We start from the raw sequence: 21,701 nt of genomic DNA, 5'->3' as shown, positions 1-21,701 counted from the left end.
GAGCTTTGTCGTTTCATGTTCTCTTTCCAAAACGAAGCCAGGATTGTCGACTTCCATTTTTTCATCATTGTTGTTGTGCTTTTGCGCATCATTCTTCTTGCAGCATCCAGTCAGAAGTTTATCGTAAGGTCCCAGTGAGTGCAGGGCGAGAGGGAGGAAGTCCCATGTCCGGAGTTTCTTCGGAAGCCAAGTGGAACGTTTTGTTTGTAAGATGTTTACGACAATGATAACCAAAGTCAAGAAGAGCAGTGGTGCACTAACGCCGACTAGCGACTGCCACCCCGCGACAGACAGTCCGAAAACTGCCGCCGGCAATAGGAAGAACATCAGAATGAGGTAAACGATGGCAAACCAGCGGTACTTTGCTGTGGTGTTGCCGAGCTTCTTGGCCAAACCGATGGGAACGTTCCTGAGAGGCGGTATCGGGTACCACAAGAAACGATTTTTAACGCATTTTGTGTTTTGTTGTCTTTTCAGCTATATGTTTACATTATTGCATGATATTCCAACTATAAAATCAAGAATCAGACAAATCCTATTTAGATCGCAGCGAGAGCGTAGCGCGATCACCGTCTAGTGAAGTATGGCCTACGGTGTGACCTCAGCCAAGCACCAAACAACGTACAGGTGAAAGTTAGGTGACGTGTTTCCGTCGTCAAGTAGCTACGTCATAAATAGTCACCTGTAACGCCCATATTTGCTATAGGTTATAACGACCTCTGCCTGCACCCTATCGGTTGAGAACACTTTTTATATAATTTGGAATACCACGCGACTTTCATTGAAGATCGGAAGATCGAGAGCATACAAAGAAGAGTCACCAGAATCATCCTTGGCAAGGAGTTCACTAGCTACAAGTCAGCTCTGGAGGTGTTACAGCTACAGAAACTTGATGAACGCAGAGTTGCTCTATGTAGAAAGTTTGCAAAGAACATTCATACTTCTACCATGTACAGACACTGGCTACCACAAACGAGGGGAAAGATCATCGGGAGGACAACGAGACAACAAACAAAACTTGACCGATTGCCAGCGCGCACCGAAAGATATAACAAAAGCACATTACCGTACCTTATCCACCTCATAGATAACCCCATATAGTTGGACTACCATGAATTTTATAAAAATTTCATGTAAAGGTATATGGTTTTATTGTCACTGCTTGTAAACGCCATGTTTTCACTTAATTCAGCCGACATAAGGCTGCGAGGTGAATGGTAGTGTATGACTTTATTGTATTAATTGTATTGTATTGTGGTTGAAATGAAATGAATAAACCAATGATATTGTGTACGTGAAAGCATACTAAAAGGTAAAGTCACATGATAACTCAGGCACCAGGGACTAAGAAAAAATATAGCAACGATGCCTGTATAGCCTGCGGCTATGTACTGCTACAGCAAACATCGAGGTAAAAGTGTTGTACAAACAATATGTAACTCATTTTAACCCCTTGTATGTCTTTCTTACCGTTATTTATTCTAAAGGCAAGACATTGAGTCAACCAAAGAGTACTTCTTTAAACCGGCTAGTTTACTGGGGACTAGCTAATTTTGTTAGTAAAGAGAATGTGCTACATTTTAGACCTAGCGTCTTGGTCTACAAGCTACTCAGTTCAACGGTTAAAGTTTATTTACACAAAGCTCGTCCATACTGCTAGTACAGTACCGTGTTTTATTGTGAGCGCACGAGAACGTCGTAAAAGTGAATCATCATATCTCCAGGTTTGCACGCATTATATCATTCCAGAAGTTTAATATTAACACAAAATGAATTTCTACGAATTTCGTCAACGAATTTCTCAGTAGTCAATGAGTTTATCTGGTACACGTGAGACAAGATTTCGAGTTCACTATCTTCGTGTTTGCCAGCGGTCAAATTTACAACCTTCTTTGTTGCCACACGATTCAAAATGTCTGGGTTCGCCAAGCGGTACAGTTTCAGAAGCGGCAAGGTCCACGACGAGTCCTGTAAGGCTTATAACAGCGGCCCTCTCGCCATCGCGGCGTGCTGTGTTATGTTCTGTCTCGGGATCGGGCTTATCATCGGGTTTGAGGCAGGCAGAGGCGGTACCGGTGGGCAGTCGAGACCGTGGCAACAGGTGGGACAATTGTGCAGATTTTCATTGTCAATCTTTACTAGGATTTAATATTTTACAAACAGTGACCGTTGATGTCGTTAAACATTTCGAAAACTATTATATCAAATGTCAATCAATTTATCAGATAGAGTACGACGACTTGTTTATTATAACGTTGATATTGATTTCTCTAGTGCCAAGGGTAAACCATTGTTTAAGAATTACATCATACCTAGGTCAGACGAGAGCATTGTCGCTTTTATAACGAGGATGCTTGTTTGAATGGTTTGGCATTTGGGAAGTACTCTATAATAACAACAAATCGAAGGTCTCATACCTCCTTGAAGTATTTAGGATGTTTTATTTATCTATGAATTTCCCGCTTATTCTGTCTAATCATGCTCCCATTAGATCCTATAAGACAAAACACGTGCACATAGTAGGAAACTGAAAACAGGAAATGAGAAAATGTATTCCGCGATCTTTATCGGACCTTTGACCTAACTTCCTGTCAGTGTCCAAGATGTGCCTATCATGTGGAAATAAGCGTGGAAACACAGACACACAAAAAAATACCTCCCGTTTCACGGAGGTAACTAGTACTCTACATTCAATTGCCTTCATATTCTGACTTTGATAAACAATAAAGGACTCTATGTAGAATAGTGTGAAAGTTTTGAAAATTAAACACTAATGGAGATCTTAATGAATAAACAAAACAAAAAAACACAATAAAGTTCAACCTTCTATGTCTGTCTTACTAGTACTCTTGTTCTGCTTATCAATGATCAGGTCCGACTGCCGGAGACGCTGTTACCCATTCACTATGACGTAGAGCTGCAGGTAGACGTAACGGCGTTCACCGTGGTGGGACAGGTGAACGTCACGCTCAGGTGTGCCACGCCCACCAGGCACGTCATCCTACACTCGGCCGAGCTGGACATCATCGGTGGAGACGGCACGCCAGGTATTCAGGGCAGTGGTGACGTCAGCACACCAAGAATTACCTCCTGGTTTCTGTATACAGGTACGTCTATTTGTTGTCTTTACATACTGCAGTTTTTGGCGAAGTTTCAGGAGCGAGCCTAATAGTGCATTTTTATGATTACCATCAAAACTATCCAAGTAGACCACACAAGTACACTGCAGGGGACCGATAGAATATAGTCTATGTGGTAACTATAGATACTGGGTTCTTAATGATTGACAATGTGTCAATGGGAAAAAAACAATTGCATAAAATGTGGTCACGTTGGCCTAGTGGCCATTGCTTGGAGGTGGTCACTTACGCAGGATTGACTGTCTATTTTCTGCTTGCTGTCATGTTCTGACCATGATGACAACATGCAAATGTTGAAGAAAAAAGAAGGCAACAAAAAACAATACGGAACGAAAGGAAATAAGTGACCAGAAATTACAGGCTATCAAAACGCCCACTGAGATGGCGATGAGGGCTAGAACACAGACGTCCCACGATCGTCGTAAGACGCCAAGATAACGGTATTCTTGGGATAATCGTGCATGTGTCGTTCAAAATTTAGTTTTGTTGTTATCGAAAATGAAATTTTCGTCAGTGGTTGGTTCTGTCTCAGTCTTCTTGAAAATCCTATGGCATCAAAATCGTACGACATCAAAATCGTACGACGACCTAAGACGAATGTGACCGCGCCATAGTATAATAACTGCTCTCTGTATTGACAGAAAACCAGTACCTCGTGCTGGAGCTAGATAAGGCGCTGACAAAGGGCGCCGTCTATACCGTCAGTCTCAACTTCAGAGGGACGCTGAGAGACGGACTGATCGGGTTTTATCGATCTTCTTACGTCAACAAGGACGGCCAAACAAGGTACTATTGTTTGATATAATCTCTAGAGCAATTTATACCTGTTCATAAAATGCCTTTATATGAAATCGTGGAAAAGATTCAGCGCCAACATGACGACAAAATGGAGAGATATTCCAAAGTTCATGTAAACTTGACATGTCAAAATGGGAATTTTGTTCTTTTCAACGTTGTTTGGAAAAGCCATAGAAATATCATGAAATATCCATAATGTTACCACTATAGCATTGTAGTATTTTCACATTAAAAGTTCAAATTAGGTCTTCATTTGCATAATTGATATCTATCAATATTTCTCAGTTACAGGTGTCCCATGTTTAAGAGTCCTATTATGAAATGCAGCGGACATATAAACTTTCCCCATTCATCATGAAAATTAGATAATGACGTTGTTTGAGGAGACATAGAGATATTATAAAATGTCCATAAAGACAGTAATGTGTACATGACATTCATACATAGACTATACAACTTTTCAATGATGATGATGTTGATGATAACTGTACTCTTTTCCTTGCAGATACCTGGCCACGACTCACATGCAGCCAATGGGAGCCCGGCTGGCGTTTCCGTGTTTTGACGAGCCCGCCTTCAAGGCCACGTTCACAGTGACCTTGGTACATCGGGCCGGGTACACGGCTCTCGCCAACATGCCGCTGGAAAACAACGTAACGAGGTGAGGTCAAGTTTCTTCCTTTTAATGGGATTTTTTCATAACAACACTCAGTGTTAGATGTGCAAAGATAGGGTGTGATCAACCGTTTGGTGTGTTAAATCAGAAATAAGCCTCTGTCACACATAGCCGATCATGGCCTCCCGACCTTCTCCAGACCATGGTTGGAAGCTAGTCGTGATCAAGGTCACCTGCGGTTGATATGCGAGGTTGCCTACTAGTCTTTTAATGTCGTCCGTGCCAGCTGACTATGAATTATAACTAATCAAGGTCGGGAAAGTCATATTCTTCTTAGGTGAGATCAGAGGAAAGCGAACCGGAGCTATAATAGGATGGATTCCAGGCTACTCTTACACAGCGCCGACCCTGCTTTTGGAGTGGTCAGGAGCAAAGTCGTGGGAAGGTTCTGAATGTTTGACAGAGGCTAAGCAAAACGCATCACTTAAATGATGAATCTGGTCAGCAAAAACAGCCATTTTACATGATGGTTCTGTTGGACATCCCCCAGATCGATGACGTTGCTTCATTGGTATTTTGATATTCCAAACCCAGAAACGACGGCTGGATTGCGGACCGGTTCCAGAGGTCCGTACGAATGCCGACCTACCTCCTGGCGTTTGTGGTGTCTGACTACACCTCGGTCGGCACAGTCTCGTCATCAGGATTGGAGGTCAGTAGATGATCCTTTACCATACATCTCCAGTCATAGTTTCTTATTTACTTTATATTCTTGTTTTGTAATTCGATCTCTGTCCAACGTCGTGCACGTGGGGGAAGGTGGAAAGCTTCAAGTGAGATGCACGGTTTCCCAATGCAGAACGCAGGTAGATTTCTATCCATATCTTACCACCGCACCGAACATAGGAGAAAAGTGGTTGGAAATCTATGACAATTTAGTTTGAAGCAACGAAAGGTAGACCTTGCAGTTAACACCAGACAGTGACCAAAACCAAATATATTGGTCACAAAACGCCCAATGTACTTTAAGCTGATGATGAGTACATCTCCTGTCTTGTTAGCAATGATTTGCAACGAAGCAGTCTTCCTTGTCTTCGTATCATTCCTTTTTGTCGTGCTCAAACCATTTCTAGACCCGAGTCTGGGCCCGTCCGGAGTACATAGCGGCAGGGATGGGGGACTACGCCGTGGACGTTGCCGACAAGATCGTCGCGTACTACGAGGAGTACTTTGACGTTCCCTTTCCTCTTCCAAAGATTGGTAGGAATTTATGTTATTTCCACCTTATGCTTCAGGTTTTGTTGTAGCTACCCAAACTAAAGTATCTCCCATAGAGTATGTATAATCTGTTTTACAAGACACTTTAAGTCGATTTGCTTTCAAATTGCTTAACCAATTTGACACAGGCCTTTCTAGATCTAGAACGGAGAGTCAAACGGTATATTTCTGATTTAAATTTAGTAACAATACGAATCGATAGAAGGTAACCGCTTCAGTGAACAGCCATGAAAATTATTAGAACACCACATACGATTCTTAGATCACAAACTCGACATGTTGAATTATTCATAATATTTCATAAACTTGTACGTAGGTTAATCATTTTGTATTCCATATATTTTTTGTTGTTTGCATGTATAGTTGTAGACGACCGTACGAAAGTCGCTGTACTTTTGTTATGAAACAAAACACAAAATCGCCAAAAATTGATATTTCAAAATATACTCGTAGGCACGCGTCATGCTTTAAGTATTACTATCATGTACATTCCTGCAAAGTTATATTGATAAACATCGAAGCACAAGCTAAGGAGAGCGTTTTTTTCTAAAAAAAGGGGCGTGGCCTTATAAATCTTGATGACGTAATCATGACATCATACTAATTTGCCTAAATTATCACCTTGCTATAAAGTACTACCTTAAAAAGAATTAAGGTTGAGGAAGGTTTATAAAGCTGAAGAAAAGGTTTTTTCAAAAACATCCCAAAATTCCTCAGCCACCCTTCAACAATACCTTAATAAAGATTGTCGATATCACATACAGATCACATTTCTATCCCGGACTATTCCATCGGTGCCATGGAGAACTGGGGCCTGATCACATACGCCGAGTCTCTGCTGCTGTATGACGCAAGAAGGCCGTCGGCTTCTTTGAAGAGGGGAGTCGTACGGATCGTAGCGCATGAGCTGGCTCATATGGTACAATGTGACTTAATAACTAAGTTTAGCCATTATATAACATTATTTCTTTGTCCTGGAATATGATTTGTAGATGAACTGTACCATGTCGAATTTGCGCAATGTAAGTCATAGTCTTTTTAGACTGACTGACACAGAAAGAGCGATTGCTTTACTAGAACTACAACTATAGCTATAACTAAAGGTGATATATTGACATAAGATAACACGCATATGTGCATGTACATTTTCCGATACATAGCACGAACAGATACGTCTGCAACACCTAGATTAGCGTCAGCTAAGAAATTCTAAAGTGAATTATTAACTTGAACCTGATTAGAGAAGCGACAAAACAGTAATCAAGATCTGTCGTTGTTCATTTGTTTGTTTTTGTTTGTTTGTTTGTCAATTTACTTGAATAATCGGCGCCATTCTCCAATACCCTTCTGCAGTGGTTTGGTAACTTGGTGACCATGGAATGGTGGGATGGTACTTGGTTGAACGAAGGCTTCGCCAGTTATGTGGAGTTCCTCGGGTACGGATACGTGGAGCCGGACGTCAAAGTGGTACGGCACTATGTAGCTACATATCTAATGCTATGGTCACAGATGTAAAAAAAGTGGCCCAGCCGGCTAGTCTAGCTACAGCAGGCTGCTTTCTTTCACTTTCGGGCGTGGCCTCTATGTAGCCGAGTGGGACATCCTGCCGTTGCTGGGCTATTTTTGGGTACGACCGGGCCCCCGGATTTTCTAAACTCATAGTTCCATGGTTCAAATATCAAGTCAAGTAATGGGAGATTGATTTAACACATCTATATAAATAATATTTCACCACATATGCATGATGTTATGTTGTGTACATGTGGTCCCTGTCTTCGTTGTATCGGTCTGACAACGCAGAAATGACATCGTCACTGAGCTGACTCCAAGATTTCTTTCTGACAGCCATTGTGTGCGGCGGAGTGATGTGAACTTCCTTGGGGTGATACAAGTTGCTTAGGTCACAGTCTTTTGCCTAATGATACGGAAGTGCAAGTTGCAAGTATTCCTAAGAGGAGAAAGTAGTACGGATGCTAACTTGAACATGAATATGTAACACATGAGATACACGGTTTAAATGCTAAGATTGAATGCATCTTTTATCAGTATTAAGCAAGAGACGCTGTTGTCTTCACTGCCTGTAGATGGAGCAGTTTGCCTACTACAGATGTCAGGCTGTGATGGAGGATGACTCTCTGACGTCATCACGTCCGATCTTCCAGCCCGTAAACCACCCCGATGAGAGTAGAGAGATATTTGACAGTATCACATACAGCAAGGTATGTACGGTGATGCGCTGTGTTCTACTCATCATCTCATCTATTCCTTACAGTCTAACTAGTTAACTATTTGACAGTGAGGGCACCACAGAAGATCTGTCTACCAATTTTCTCCACCCTTCTCGGTTTTCTGTTTGTCCTAGTGTTTCACTCAGTATCGTGCCTGTCCATTTTCTAGAATTATCCTTCCATCTTTTTCTCCACCCTTCTTGGTTTTCTGTTTTTCTTGGTGTTTCACTTAGTGTCGTGAAGGTCAATTCTAAGATATTGTCCTCCCATCTTTTCCGTTGCATACCTCTTGTTCTACCACCGTATAAATTTGTGTGTATTTTCCAGCTTCAATTAGTCATTCTGCGTTTGAGTTCACCGTGTTCTATTTTTTACGAGCATTTTTAGCTCCTAGGCCATTTATGTTAAGATATGTGATCTGTGTCAGAAATGTTGAGATAATGTGTTACTAAGATGTGGATGCGGATTGTGAAAATGGCATCATGGCTACGGATTACCAACATTATCTTATTATATTGGACAATGTCAAGATGTAACTGAGCAAGCCAGCTGCAGCAGGTTAGACTGATAGCTGCAGCAGGCGTATAAGATTACATTTACGGTAGAACACCCATGGTCTCTCTCTGCTTGCGTTTACAGGGAGCATCCATCTTGAGAATGCTGGGGAATTTTGTTGGGGAGAGCACCTTCAGAAAGGGCTTAAAGGTAAGAAAGACCAAGATATCCGTTGTGCTTTAAAGAAAAAAAGGTTATCCTACGATTGCGACATTGCGATGGGGATTTACGTCTAACAATAAGTCACCAACTGACTACCTTGTAAAAAGTAAGTCACTTGGGTTCAGCTCATTGTAGCCTGCATGATATTTCATTTACTAACATTTAGGATCCTTTCCCATACAGTCCTACTTGGAAAGGAACGCCTACAGCAATGCAGTGCAAGACGAGCTGTGGGAAGCGCTAACTTTGGTAATTGTTTCTTGTTGCTTTAGTGTATACAGTGCATTTTATGAAATTTGTTTGCGAAGTAAAAATGGCTGCTTAACTACGAACTGTCACTGACGTGAGGGTGTTGTCAGTGGTTTGTATAGCAATCAAAACAACACTAGTGAAAATGGAGTATATTTAGGTTTAGAAAATTTGAGCCGCAATGAAATAGAAGTCAATGGTTGCAGTTTTATGGATGATGATTTTATTCAGTAAGAAAATCGCGAATGAATGAATTTTATTTCTCACAAAAGACTGACAGGATGGCAGGGTCCCTGTAGGACCAAGTTACCAAATTATGTTGTCTCAGAGATCTTCTGGTGTAGAGTGTGCACTTTGTGGAAATATATTCTAAAGCTTTGCAACAAATCTAATCAAACAGGCGGCCAGAGCTGATGGTCAGACTGACCTGGACGTGAAGACTGTGATGGACACCTGGACACTACAGATGGGATACCCTGTGGTCAACCTGACTAGAGACTATGGCCGTGGAACGGCACAAGCCACTCAGCAACATTTTCTACTGGACCCTACGGCCACTGTCAGTGCACCGTCCGACTTTGGGTAAGGCATATTTTCATATTCTGGCATTTTTTGGAAGGTTGACGTGGCACTGCAATCAATTGCAAGTTTTCATAACTTATTTCAACAGTGCCACGTACAGAGAACAATATACCCATTTTTACACTAGGATGAAGTGATGAAAGTTGCAAAAGGCACAACATCGGTGGCGTCAGGGGATTCGAACCTGGTACCGCTGGGTTCTGGGCCGAATACCCTGCCGTTACGACCACACGACCCCACCGGTTCTCATTATGAAACCTTGAAGGAAGCATGGTAACCGTTTAGCGCTTTATACTCCGATCAGATGAACGTAGGACACCCAGGTGATGAGATACGCAAGGTAGCAGTTACTAAAGCAACTGAATAGATTTTGGAAACGGTCAGACGTTTCAGGTAGCATCCACTACTTTCGTCAGTGACTGGGCGAATCTGGTGAGTCAACCACCACTGACAAGTGCACGGTATGACTTTGGGTAATGTCCGTTTTATGTTCTGTAGTAGGGCTTTTCGAGTATGTTAAATCACTTAAAATGTATATACTATTGTGTCAACCCCCTGCAGTTACAGATGGCACATACCGCTGACATACACAACAAGAGGGAATTCATTTGAACAGCCAGAGCAAGTCTGGATGAGACCAGATCAAGGTATACAATGTTAAACCTTCTCCCTGCTGCCTAACTCTGTGAGCAATAGAATATGGAGTACCGAACGGCTACTTCAGTGTGCTAGAGGTCAAATAACATTCAGACATCGTACCCATTCAACAGTTAATATTCTGTCCGTAACAAACTCTTCTTTGGTCATATTGTCTCGGTAGATACCAGTTTAGTCAACTTGCAAGACGCAGGTAGCGATGACCGGGTACCGGTCAACAGTGTGTATATATTGTTTAAAAGAACATAGCGTTACATACATCGTATATATTCAACATTCAATATTCTGTCCGTTAAAAACTTTAACACTTATTGCGTCATAGTTTGTCGGTAGATATTATTCCAGTCAACTTGCAAGGTGCAGGTGGCGATGGCTGGGTCCTGGTCAACAGTGTGTATATATTGTTTTGAATAACATACATACACTGTATCTATTGAGCATTCGATATGCTCTCCGTAACAAACTCTTATTTGGTCATATTCTGTCGGTAGATACCAGTCTAGTCAACTTGCGAGGTGCAGGTAGCGATGACTGGGTGCTGGTCAACATCCACCGTGTCGGGTACTACAGAGTCAACTACGACCTGACCAATTGGCAGCTGCTCACCGACTATCTCAACAGTGATCTCTATGAAGTATGTGGCAACACTCCTGTAGTTGTAAAACCGATGCTCACCGCTATCTGCATCTTCCATGTTTTACCAACTTGGTTCAATGCTTAGAAGTGGTCAACTATGGCCTTGCATTGAACAAACCATTTTAGTAGCTTCAAATTCTTACCACGATTTTGCATCTATAATCATCAAGGTTCGCTTGAAGATTATCACTTGGGTCAAACATCGTTACTTTTAAACTGTTCATTCGTCAATATATAATTGTTGGCTATAGTTATCATTCTCATTGTATCTTTAACAGGAAATTCCTCCGGACAACAGAGGAACACTCATTGATGATGCGTTCAACCTCGGACGGTAAGATATGCAACACTGTCTGTTGTCTCATTTGCATTGAAGACCATAATTTGGTCCTAAAAGCTCTTTGTAAAATCAATTATCAACGATTTATGCTTATGATTTTCTCAAGAGTACGTTATATCCTTTCTGTAGGGCTGGACAACTGGACCTCTCCACAGCACTGGACGTGACGCGATATTTGGTGCGGGAGAGACACTTTGTACCGTGGAGCATGGCCAAAGCAGCCATGAACTATGTGGAAACTGCGTTTGGTTCTGTCAGCGATTTAAACGCCAACTGGCAGGTGTGTGTCATAGAAAATACTCCAGTTTATTTTTGCTTTGATTTTTTATGTAGATACACGTAGCTAAGTACTAAGTCGAATGTTTTCATCTGCTCTGCATTTTTTGATGATGACGATGATGACGATGATGATGATGTTGTTGTTGATGATGATGATGATGATGATGATGATGATGATATTGATGATGTTGATCGTGATGATGATGATGATAATGATATTGATAATGTTGATGATGATGCTGATGATGATGTTAATAATGATGTTAATCATGTTCTTTTGTACGTTTTCAGGCCTACATGGTGCAACTGATAAGTCCTTTCTACGACGAGGTTGGATGGACTGTTCAACAAAGCGATTATAACACTGAGTAAGAAAACACTGTTCGTTCAATGTATTTACTACATAACCACCATGTATAAAACTCTTTCGTAAAAGAACATGTATTATAGCATGATATAACTCATGAGCGTTACAGAGTGCAATAGGCTATTAAGCATTTGCTTAATTACATGTGTATATTTCTGAATTTGCTTTGCAGGGTAGGACAAGTATTGGCCATATCAACCGCCTGTTCGTACGGGCAGCCGGGTTGTGTGAACAACGCTACAGCACTGTTTCGGCGGTGGATGGACACAAGCAACAACAGGTAACAAACCAAATCTCACGAAATGATAGCAGACAGCTGTACATGTATGTGGCGTAGAGTTCATGTGTAAAGGGACTATGTGGGGGATCAGTCTTGTACAATGATGAGTCGTGCTCGGTGGCAGAGCTTGATACCACAAAGGAACGATTGGAAATGGATGGTATAGCATGTCCAGGACATAGATACAAATCCAAAAATTCTGCGCCAATACCAAGGTCCAAAATCGACCTTGACCAACCCAAATAACATCACAGTCCATCCAACAGGTTCTTCAGTTATGCTTACCACAAAATGCGCAAATACCCAACTCACCGACAGACAGACGCACAGACAAATGGACGGACCCAAAACTATACCTCCAATTTTCATGGAGGTAACTACATAAAATGAAGTCGTGACGAGCTGCATTGCACCGTCAGCTGCAGCTAACAGATAAAAGCAGTATGCTCTAGATACTTGTAAGCACAGCTATTGGTAAAACATGTCTTCTTGTCTTCACAAACCATTCACAGTCACATTCCAGAAACCTTCAAGTCCACGGTGTACTGCACTGCCATACGGTACGGGGGCAGTCAGGAATGGGACTTCGCCTGGCAGCGGTACTTGGAAGCCGGACCGTCGGAGCAAAGCCTCCTCCTGTCCGCCATGGCCTGTAGCCGCGACACGGACATCCTCAGCAGGTCGGTTAAACTGTAACGGATAAATATGAGAGCTTATAATGATGTCTATTCCTTAATCAGTTATGGATATCACTTGTGCTAGGGTCGCATTTTCCAATTCAGGGCCCGGTCGGGCAGTTTTAGGTAACGGAAAGTATGACGTTAAGGACAACAAAATGAACAGCAAGGGCTAAACGTTATTTAAGAGCATAGCTTGTGCATAGTTATTGATAAACACGCCAATGTTTGGTTTCCACAAACAGCCCGACCGGGCCCCGGTTGTGATATGTGACCCTAGCAAAACCATGTGATCCAAGGAATGGTGTATAGAGATTGTGACAACCATCATATTTTCCGCTGTTTTCTTTCAAGACCATCAAATAAGAATGAGATGACTAAGAATATCACAGCCTCGTATCCATTGATACGAATTGCGTTTATGCTAGGGTCACATTTCCAATCCGGGGCCCGGCCGGGCAGTCTTTGGGAACGAAAAGTATGATATAAAAGACAACAAAAACGCAAAACGTACCCAAAATCATTTAAGAGCATAGCTTGTGCAAATTCATGGACATGCACTTTGATTTTTCGTTTCCTCAAGCAGCCCGACCGGGTCCCGGTTAGGAAATATGACCCAAGCATTACGTGTGATGCTTTTGTATATGTTGGTATTACTTGGAGCTAACTATGTATGGCGAGCAACCAAAAACATACCATTGAACATGCGCACTATCTGAAGTATTCTACACATAACCATTATGCGCTAAACAACAAAATTACATGACTATTATTTTTGTGTGCAGCTATCTTGAGAGGAGCATGGACGCAGCGCTTGTCCGCAGACAGTCAGCTCCTGACGTCATCAGTTACGTAGGACAAAGTGGCGTCGGCAAGTCTCTGGCCTGGAACTTCCTGGTCGATAACTGGGACTTCTACATGGAAAAGTAAGAGAGCCCGTCTCCTTAAGACGGCTGTCAGTGTGAATGTCCTTCAGGACCAAGAACATCATTTTCAATGTGAATGTCATTCAGTACCAAGGACAGTGTTGTCAGTGTGAATGTTACTCAGTACCAAGGACAGTGTTGTCAGTGTGAATGTCATTTAACAGCAAGGATAGTGTTGTCATTGTGAATGCCATTTAGTACCAAGTACAGTGTTGTCAGTGTGAAGGTTATTCTGTACCAAGGACAGTGTTGTCAGTGTGAATGTCATTCAGCACCAAGGACAGTGCTGTTAGTGTGAATGCTACTCAGTACCAAGGACAGTGCTGTCAGTGTGAATGTCATTCAGCACCAAGGACAGTGTTGTCAGTGTGAATGTATTCAGTACCAAGGACAGTGCTGTTAGTGTGAATGTCATTCAGCACCAAGGACGGTGTTGTCAGTGTGAATGTATTCAGTACCAAGGACAGTGCTGTCAGTGTGAATATTTTTCAGCACCAAGAACATTGTTGTCAGTGTGAATGTCATTTAACAGCAAGGACAGTGTTGTCATTATGAATGTATTCAGTACTAAGTACAATTTTGTCAGTGCGAAGGTTATTCAGTACCAAGAACATTGTTGTCAGTGTGAATAACATTCAGTACGAAGGACAGTGTTATCAGTGTGAATGTTACTCAGTACCAGGGACTGTGTAGTCAGTGTGAAGGTCATTCAGCACCAGGGACAGTGTTGTCAGTGTAAAGGTCATTCAGCACCAGGGACAGTGTAGTCAGTGTAAAGGTCATTCAGCACCAGGGACAGTGTTGTCAGTGTAAAGGTCATTCAGCACCAGGGACAGTGTTGTTTGTGTAAATCTCATTCAGCAGGAGGGACAGTGTTGTCAATGTGAATGTCATTCAGCACTAAGGGCAGTGTTTTCTATAATAATTTCATTCAGCACCCGGGACATCATTGTAAGGGTGGATGTCATTCAGCACCAGGGACAGTGCTATCAGTGTGAATGCCATTCAGCCAACGGTAGTTCGCATTTCAGCTCTCTTTTTAAAGCAAACAGTTAATATTCCCCTGTGCTTACGAAATTCCTTTCACTTCCTTTCAGCTTCGATGAAACACAGTTTACTATGGCTAGCATTGTTTCGTCCGTCACCAAGCAATTCAGTTCTCAAGAGGACCTTGACAATGTAAGATTATGATGATTAACTATTCCTATAGTTACATGGATATCGATCCATTTATCCATGAATTTATGAATGAAATAAATAAAGCGGTTTTTCGTACATTTAAGTCAACACATCATTGTTTTCATATATTCCATATTTCATAGATCCAAGAAACGTCTCTTTGAAACGCCTCTTTTTAACGCAGATGTGGTCTTCTGTTCGCCTTATGTCACAATTGTTATCTTCACTGTTTCCCCCTATTTAGCTGGAACAGTTTCTGAGAGACCATCCCGATCAGGGAACAGCGACCCGAGCCTCTTCCCAGGCGGTGGACACCACCGGGGCCAACCTGAGGTTCCGCCGGGACAACGAGAGCAAGATACGCGCGTGGCTGGATGGACTGAATCGAGGGAACTAAATTATACGACTTCACTTTGCATAACAATTCATAGTCCGCTTAAGCCCCTATCTCACTGTACTGGACCCGTGGTTGGCGACATCGCTGCGACAAGACAGAGCGCTCAAGGAATTCCATCGATAAAAAACTAATATTTTTACGCTATGTGGTCTTTGTTGTCTTTTGAGTCATACTTGCACGTTTTGCATGATATCCCCATCATAAAGTCAAGGATGACACAAATTTCAATTCAGATCGCAGCGAGGGCGCCAACGTGCCTCACGTTAGTGAGATAGGGGATTTAGTGTGACTGACGAAAGGAAGTGGATGCTACCTTAAACGTCTGACCGTTTATAAATGTTTATCCAGTCGCTTGTGTAATTGTCATTTGTGGTAAATTACAAGTTTTATCAGACTCGTCGTTGCTTTTAACTTACTATTTTGTTGATGGATTGTCTTTACGAATGGCTTATAGCATCTTTTTATTAAGTGAGGTGGAAATGTTGTGTTTTCTGTGACGTCACACTTTAAGTGAATATTAAAGCATGTGAACAGGAATTTATTGTATTTGCTGTAATACTTGTACTTAAACATTTGTATATGTAAGTATAGTCCACATAAGCGCTAAAGCGTGTGTTAATAAACATGTTGACCGATTTGCGTTCAATTGAATCCACTTCTTTTTCTATACTGAACAGATTTGACAGCTTCATAGACTCGTTAATTAAGTCCGGTGTCGGTGTAGCCTGGAGTCCAGCCTTCTTAGCTTTAGTCTGCTACCCAAGCTCCGTTCCTTGGCGGGGAGCGGAGCTTGGGTAGCGGACTAAAGCTAAGAAGGCTGGACTCCAGGCTAGTGTCGGTGAGTACTGTAGCAAACATTTCCTATGTCGGCACCGGAGATAGCATAAGTGGGTATCTCACTGGACGTGCGGCACGTTGGCGACCTCACTACAACCAAGCAGTTTACAGAGCGCTCAATAAATTTCATCGATAAAAAACTAATCTTTTCACGCTTTTGTGTATTTTACTGTCTTTTTATTCATACTTGTACATCTTATGTTTGCATTATATTCCTATTATAAAAGCAGCGGTAACACAGAGAGCGCGAGATATACCCACTTTAGACACGCTGTTATAAAGCTGCGGCAAGGGTTGAGGTAAACACAACTAAACAAACAATAGGTAACTTTTTTAACACCTTAGCTGAGTGGACCTGTGGCGTTGTTATTGTATCGAGTCTGTAAGGTGCTGACATGGCACAACGAACTTGACATGCAGATAAAAGAGGCTTTTCTAGGGATGAAAGGGGCAATGGTATTATAACTGTAAATGTAACGTTGTAGTGTATCTTTGACGTAAAGACTTTGGTGTGTTACTCTGTTTATTGTTTATTTTAGAGGTCATGAGATGTGTGTCTCTGAACGCAAAAGAACGTAATAAATATCATATGATAAGTTCACAGACCCATGTTATCTATTCTTTCTTACACGTTCTGACAAAGTAATTAATAAAAATCTAGTCTTCCATATTTTCTGATGCAATGATATCATAAAGACTTTCTTTTCTGTATGTATACTTTGTACATGGTTACCTTTTGTTGTTTTCTTATTTCGTACCGTACGGTTAAACATGTCAGGCTTTGCTAGACGTTCTGTTTCTATAAGCGTTAGGACTGACGAAGACTTCTCTGAGAGTCGTCATAGACGGAGGGACGGTTCTGTCTTCTGGGTGTGCTGCATTCTGATATGTATCGGTGTTGTGTTGATCTTCGGGCTTCGCGCAACTAGCGGTGGTAGCTAGTCTCAAGCTAAAGCATGGCAACAGGTGATGTTTTTAACTCCGTGAGAAATGAAGGTATAGTTTTTGGCCTGTCTGTGTGTGTGTGTTTATATGTGTGTTTCCAGATATTTGTAGTCAGCATAACTCAAGAGAACCTGGATGGAGTGTGATGTTATTTAGTATGTGGGTGGGTTTACGAGACGAAGGTCAAGTTAATTTTGGGGCCCCTGATGTGTGGCCTTGGTACTGCAGCAAAACTTACGGTTTTTGTATATTTTGTCCTGGACGTACTATGGTCTTGATTTTTTGGTGGCAGATAGCTTTTGATGTAACAGGCCCCCTAACAGCCTGTTTGCCATAGTGTTATAACATAATCTAAAATCACGCTCAAATTCGGCGTTTCCGAAGCTTCATCACCATGGGACGAATTCAATGTTCTACCGTATATACAAATATTCACATTCGTTATGAAGAAGTATAATGCAGTAAAGAACAAATAAAAAATAGTTCCATTTTCAAGAAGATGACAAACCTACATGAACGCTATGTCGCAATAATTGTATTAAACTTCAGCTCTGACCACAAGGAAAATTATATCATATATATATAATCAAACCAAACCTTTTATTGAAATGCCATCCTTGACGCCTGTTTTGTTGTTGTTTATCATCATGGCTAAAATATCTAATCTGCATATCTGATCTGCATACCCAATCATGTCCCACATGTCAATCAATTAACCGGTACTGTATTGTTCTGACGCTCCCAACAGTTTTACAGTAAAGTTCATGTTTCTTCTCCAGCCGTGGCTTTCACCAGCATGAATAGGTTCTGAAGGACCATCCTCGACCAGGGAACAAGGACACGGACCCTCTTGCAAACTCGTGTGCATTACAAAGAACTAAACGTCGAGTACCACCGAGACAACCACGACAACAAGTTACGCCAGTGGCAGTTGATAAAAGAACTGGGAAATTCAAAACCAACTTATCTTCCAAGTCCTTCGACCCGGCGTGGTCGTTGTGAGGACAAGGTGGAATTGCGAAACTTGGACGCTATTGACAATGCATAAATTCAGGCAAATTCAAGACACCTGAATACAAACTAGTCTCCACGGGTCGCTGGGAAAATAGTTGAAATTGGCCAAATAGAGTCAACTGTATGAAGGGAGTCGGCTATGGAGATAGGGTCAAATATCTACTTTTGCGGATTGGAATGTTATCGATGGCCAAAGACCCCAGGCAAATGTTCTGTCGATAGCTGACGCGGTTAGTCTGGTATAGACTAAATACAAACGCTTAAGGACACTTTCACACACACCCATGAGAAATAGACCTCTAATCTCCAACGATACATGACATAAGAACAGTAAGTACATCTGTCTGTAAATGGATTACTGGTACCAAGAGTTGTGCAAATCTGTACTGCAGTATTAGCATGAACTGCTAAGTGTCGCTGTGACGCTGCATGTAACGATTCACGGTTCACCCCTTGTCAGGCTTGTGCATTCAACAATAAATGCGACGAAATGCCTGCTGTTCTTTTAGTTTTACGATAAATTTTACGATCTTTATCAGCAATGTGCATCATCATATTTGAGCCCTTTTCGTTGGTAGAATAGAACAGAAGAGCTAGATGTCCTAGATGTATTAAATGATTTTTTTTTTTCAGAAATACATGGTAGCAAGAAGCAATGTTACATTCACTAGACGTTAGGAAAAAGTGTAGATCGCACGGTTTATCTGCCAACAAGTCTCAGGTTTGATAGTTTTCTTATAGGCCATTAAACCGGTACAGGCTCAAAACTTTCACTTTTTGACAGAGGAGACCACGTGACCAGACCTTGGGTACGAGAGCGTGCTGAGCACCCTGGGGTCGTGACCACACCACTGCGCATGCTCGGCGCCATAATGAACCAGGACCTGTGTACAAAGCTCTCGCCGATCGAGGAAGTGGCGCTTTCTTCCGACATTTCCTCCGTCAACAACGTCGTGCGGGCCGCCAGGATAGTATGGCACATGTGATCGCGGTTTCCCCGTGTGAAGGTACGTGAGTTGCAGTCGGAATGAAGCGACTGACGCTGAAAAACTTGAAGCGGTCCCTGCACCACCAAAGTAAACAAGGTGGGGAGGGCGAGGGCATAGAGGTGGAGACGTACAGCGACTCGGAGGCGACGTGTCTCGGGGAGGACTCGGACGAGTCTGCCGAGGTCCCCGGGAGGAGGCTCCGGCGGGCGGGGACGCTCCCGTACCCCTCCCGTCGGCGGCGTGAGCGCGAGGGGTTCATGAGTACCATCCGGCACAGACTGAAGATCGGGAAGGGTTCGCAGGAGAGTTGGGCAGAGGAGGAGGGAGATGGAGAGAGGGGGGATGAGAAAGAGGAGGGGACAGTCACGACTCGGAGGCCGGCGCGCTCAAAGTCCATGAGAGTACGTAAGAAGGAGTCTACAACAACAGTTGCGCTACGTCCTGCTAACTCTGAGGAGAACCTGAGTCAGAGCAAAGACTCGCACTACTGGACGCGCAAACTCCGGGAGAAAAACAGAAAGGACCTTCCTCCACCTCCCAATGATGGAGAAGAGGAGGGTGATCAGAATGGAGAGATCACTATGGACATCTGTCATAAGAAAGTCGAGAGAAAGGACTCGTCAGACTCCAGGTCTTCGAAAAGTAGTAAAAGTAAGCATTCTCCGTTTACCGTGTCGCCAATAAACTGTTCGCAGGAGAAGCCTACGTCGAGTGAAAAGTCGCGGCTCAAGGCCTTGCGGTCCTTTTTGACTCTGCCGAGACGCAGTTTTAAGAAGAAGGAGCCGAAGGAAAAGGGGGAGCCCGAAAGTCCGGACAAGATTTCATCAAACGGGGTGTCCCCTCGCGCCCTACCCCCTTGTCCGTCGCTGACAGAGTCACATGACATTTTCAATGGTGCCAGTTCAACGGTCCCCAGACCGCGTAACGGGAACAACGGATCGTCTTACGAGCCATACGACGACGAGGACAATGAGCGCAAAATTGCGTCGTACGAGCAGGTCGGAGGTCGCGCACACGTCAACCACAGCCTGACGGAGGAGCTACGGAAGCTAGTCCGACACGGCTGGTACTGGGGTCCAATATCGCGTGCGGAAGCGGAAGAGAAGCTCGCGCATCTCTCGAACGGTTCCTTCCTGGTACGGGACAGCTCGGACGACAGGTACCTCCTCAGCCTCAGTTTCAGGTCGTACGACCGGACATTCCACACGCGCATCGAGCACTGTAACGGGATATTCAGCTTCTACTCACAAGTCGAGTCCGAGGGCCACAAATCCATCGTAGACTTGATAGAGCACTCGATGCGCGAGTCGCAGTCCGCCGTGTTCTGCTACTCCCGCTCCCGGACGCCCGGCGCGCCGTCATTCCCAGTAAGACTGACCAATCCGGTGTCGCGTTTCACACAGGTGCGGACCCTACAATACCTGTGCCGCTTTGTGATTCGCCAGTACACCCGCATTGACCACATCCAGTTGTTGCCACTCCCGACCAAGATTCGGGAGTATCTGCAAGAGTGCCATTACTAACGAGACGACGGGTTGAGACTCAAACGTCCGTCATAAGTAAGAGACTAGTTTGACTTCTGTGGAAAAAGGACAGCCCCGTGTACAATATAACATTCAAAAATTATGATATTGTTAATAATAATACAGCAATCGTGAGCATTTTGAAAATTATCTTACACTGCTCAATTGACCCCTGCAATATTTGTTTTAGAATCGATCAGCGTTTTGTTCTAGTTTTGTTTTGTAACCTCGTATTTTCACTCAAAATCAGTTGAGCCTATGTGACACATTTTCTTCAGTTGAACAACGCAGCCTGAGATATTGTGTGCTGTGTGAAGAAACAGTGAAATTCTAACAAGTAGTGCTAGAAATGGTTCTGGTAGTGTAGACAGTGTTGAGTATCCTATGAGTCACGTAGGAAACCTCCCCCCAACTGTACATGGTGTTGTGATGACTCACAAAATGCCAAAAATGTCCCTACCAAGAATGCAATATGTAAAACGCAACAGTTGTAGAAAGCTTTATTATATCATTACATCCACCAATGGTGCAGTTGAATTCTTATTTTGGGGAACTGAGAAAAGATGACATTGAAAATGTTGAAGCAAAATTAGATCTGTTTTTAGTATATCTTCCTCATGCGACATCTCTAAATAGTATTTAAATCTTTTTGAATGTATTTAGTAAATACATTTAAAAAGATTTACAAAAAAGATTGGTATGATTATGATTATGAATGACTACATAGAAAGGACTGCTATAGCAATAACAACATGTTACATATTTGGCCATAGCTTGATGTAAATTTGACCCATGTGCCTACATTTGTATATGACCACAGCGATGTCATGTTCATGTTATGCCTGTCACTTCACAACTCTGGAAAGTCAGTTTGCAGATTTCAAAGCCACCTTTTTGGAAGTCCTACATCTAGCGCTGTGTACCTAAACTCAGGTTCGGGTCTAGATTCAAGTCCAGAGGATCAGGTTCAAGTCCGATCCTGAACCCTGGCATATGTGTGTGCTAGTTTTCGGTTACATGTAAAATTGCATGTTGGCGTAAGTTTTA

General features: G+C 42.7%; 2 protein-coding genes across 2 annotated transcripts; both read left to right on the top strand.

Annotated features, from left to right (window-relative positions):
• Positions 1-1,879: 1,879 nt before the first annotated feature.
• On the top strand, positions 1,880-15,986 carry LOC136437879 (aminopeptidase N-like). Its single transcript, XM_066432451.1, has 22 exons — positions 1,880-2,101; positions 2,873-3,107; positions 3,782-3,926; positions 4,444-4,599; positions 5,149-5,266; positions 5,688-5,814; positions 6,597-6,751; positions 7,186-7,299; positions 7,917-8,051; positions 8,700-8,765; positions 8,961-9,026; positions 9,427-9,608; positions 10,170-10,255; positions 10,757-10,899; positions 11,180-11,235; positions 11,371-11,521; positions 11,812-11,888; positions 12,060-12,167; positions 12,680-12,847; positions 13,630-13,770; positions 14,868-14,949; positions 15,194-15,986. Exons 1-22 carry the CDS (start codon positions 1,913-1,915, stop codon positions 15,344-15,346), a joined length of 2,853 nt encoding a protein of 950 aa, XP_066288548.1. The 5' UTR covers positions 1,880-1,912; the 3' UTR covers positions 15,347-15,986.
• A 2,990-nt stretch (positions 15,987-18,976) lies between these two features.
• On the top strand, positions 18,977-21,004 carry LOC136437878 (suppressor of cytokine signaling 6-like). Its single transcript, XM_066432449.1, has one exon. The coding sequence runs from the start codon at positions 19,170-19,172 to the stop codon at positions 20,652-20,654; it is 1,485 nt and encodes a 494-aa protein (XP_066288546.1). The 5' UTR covers positions 18,977-19,169; the 3' UTR covers positions 20,655-21,004.
• The last annotated feature ends 697 nt before the right edge of the window (positions 21,005-21,701 follow it).

This window comes from Branchiostoma lanceolatum, chromosome 7 (genome assembly GCF_035083965.1).
Source record: "Branchiostoma lanceolatum isolate klBraLanc5 chromosome 7, klBraLanc5.hap2, whole genome shotgun sequence".
Classification (NCBI taxonomy): Eukaryota; Metazoa; Chordata; class Leptocardii; order Amphioxiformes; family Branchiostomatidae; genus Branchiostoma; species Branchiostoma lanceolatum.
Note: the sequence above shows the minus strand (reverse complement) of the source record. Positions and strands in the feature narration are given on the sequence as shown.

What these genes read in the sequence shown, in the direction of transcription:
- LOC136437878 (XM_066432449.1), top strand. Translation starts at nt 19,170, where the DNA reads ATGAAGCGACTGACGCTGAAAAACTTGAAGCGGTCCCTGCACCACCAA.
- LOC136437879 (XM_066432451.1), top strand. Translation starts at nt 1,913, where the DNA reads ATGTCTGGGTTCGCCAAGCGGTACAGTTTCAGAAGCGGCAAGGTCCAC. An exon ending in CGCATGAGCTGGCTCATATG is followed by an intron (nt 6,752 to 7,185) that starts GTACAATGTGAC and finishes ACCCTTCTGCAG; the next exon opens with TGGTTTGGTAACTTGGTGAC. An exon ending in GATGCGTTCAACCTCGGACG is followed by an intron (nt 11,236 to 11,370) that starts GTAAGATATGCA and finishes TCCTTTCTGTAG; the next exon opens with GGCTGGACAACTGGACCTCT.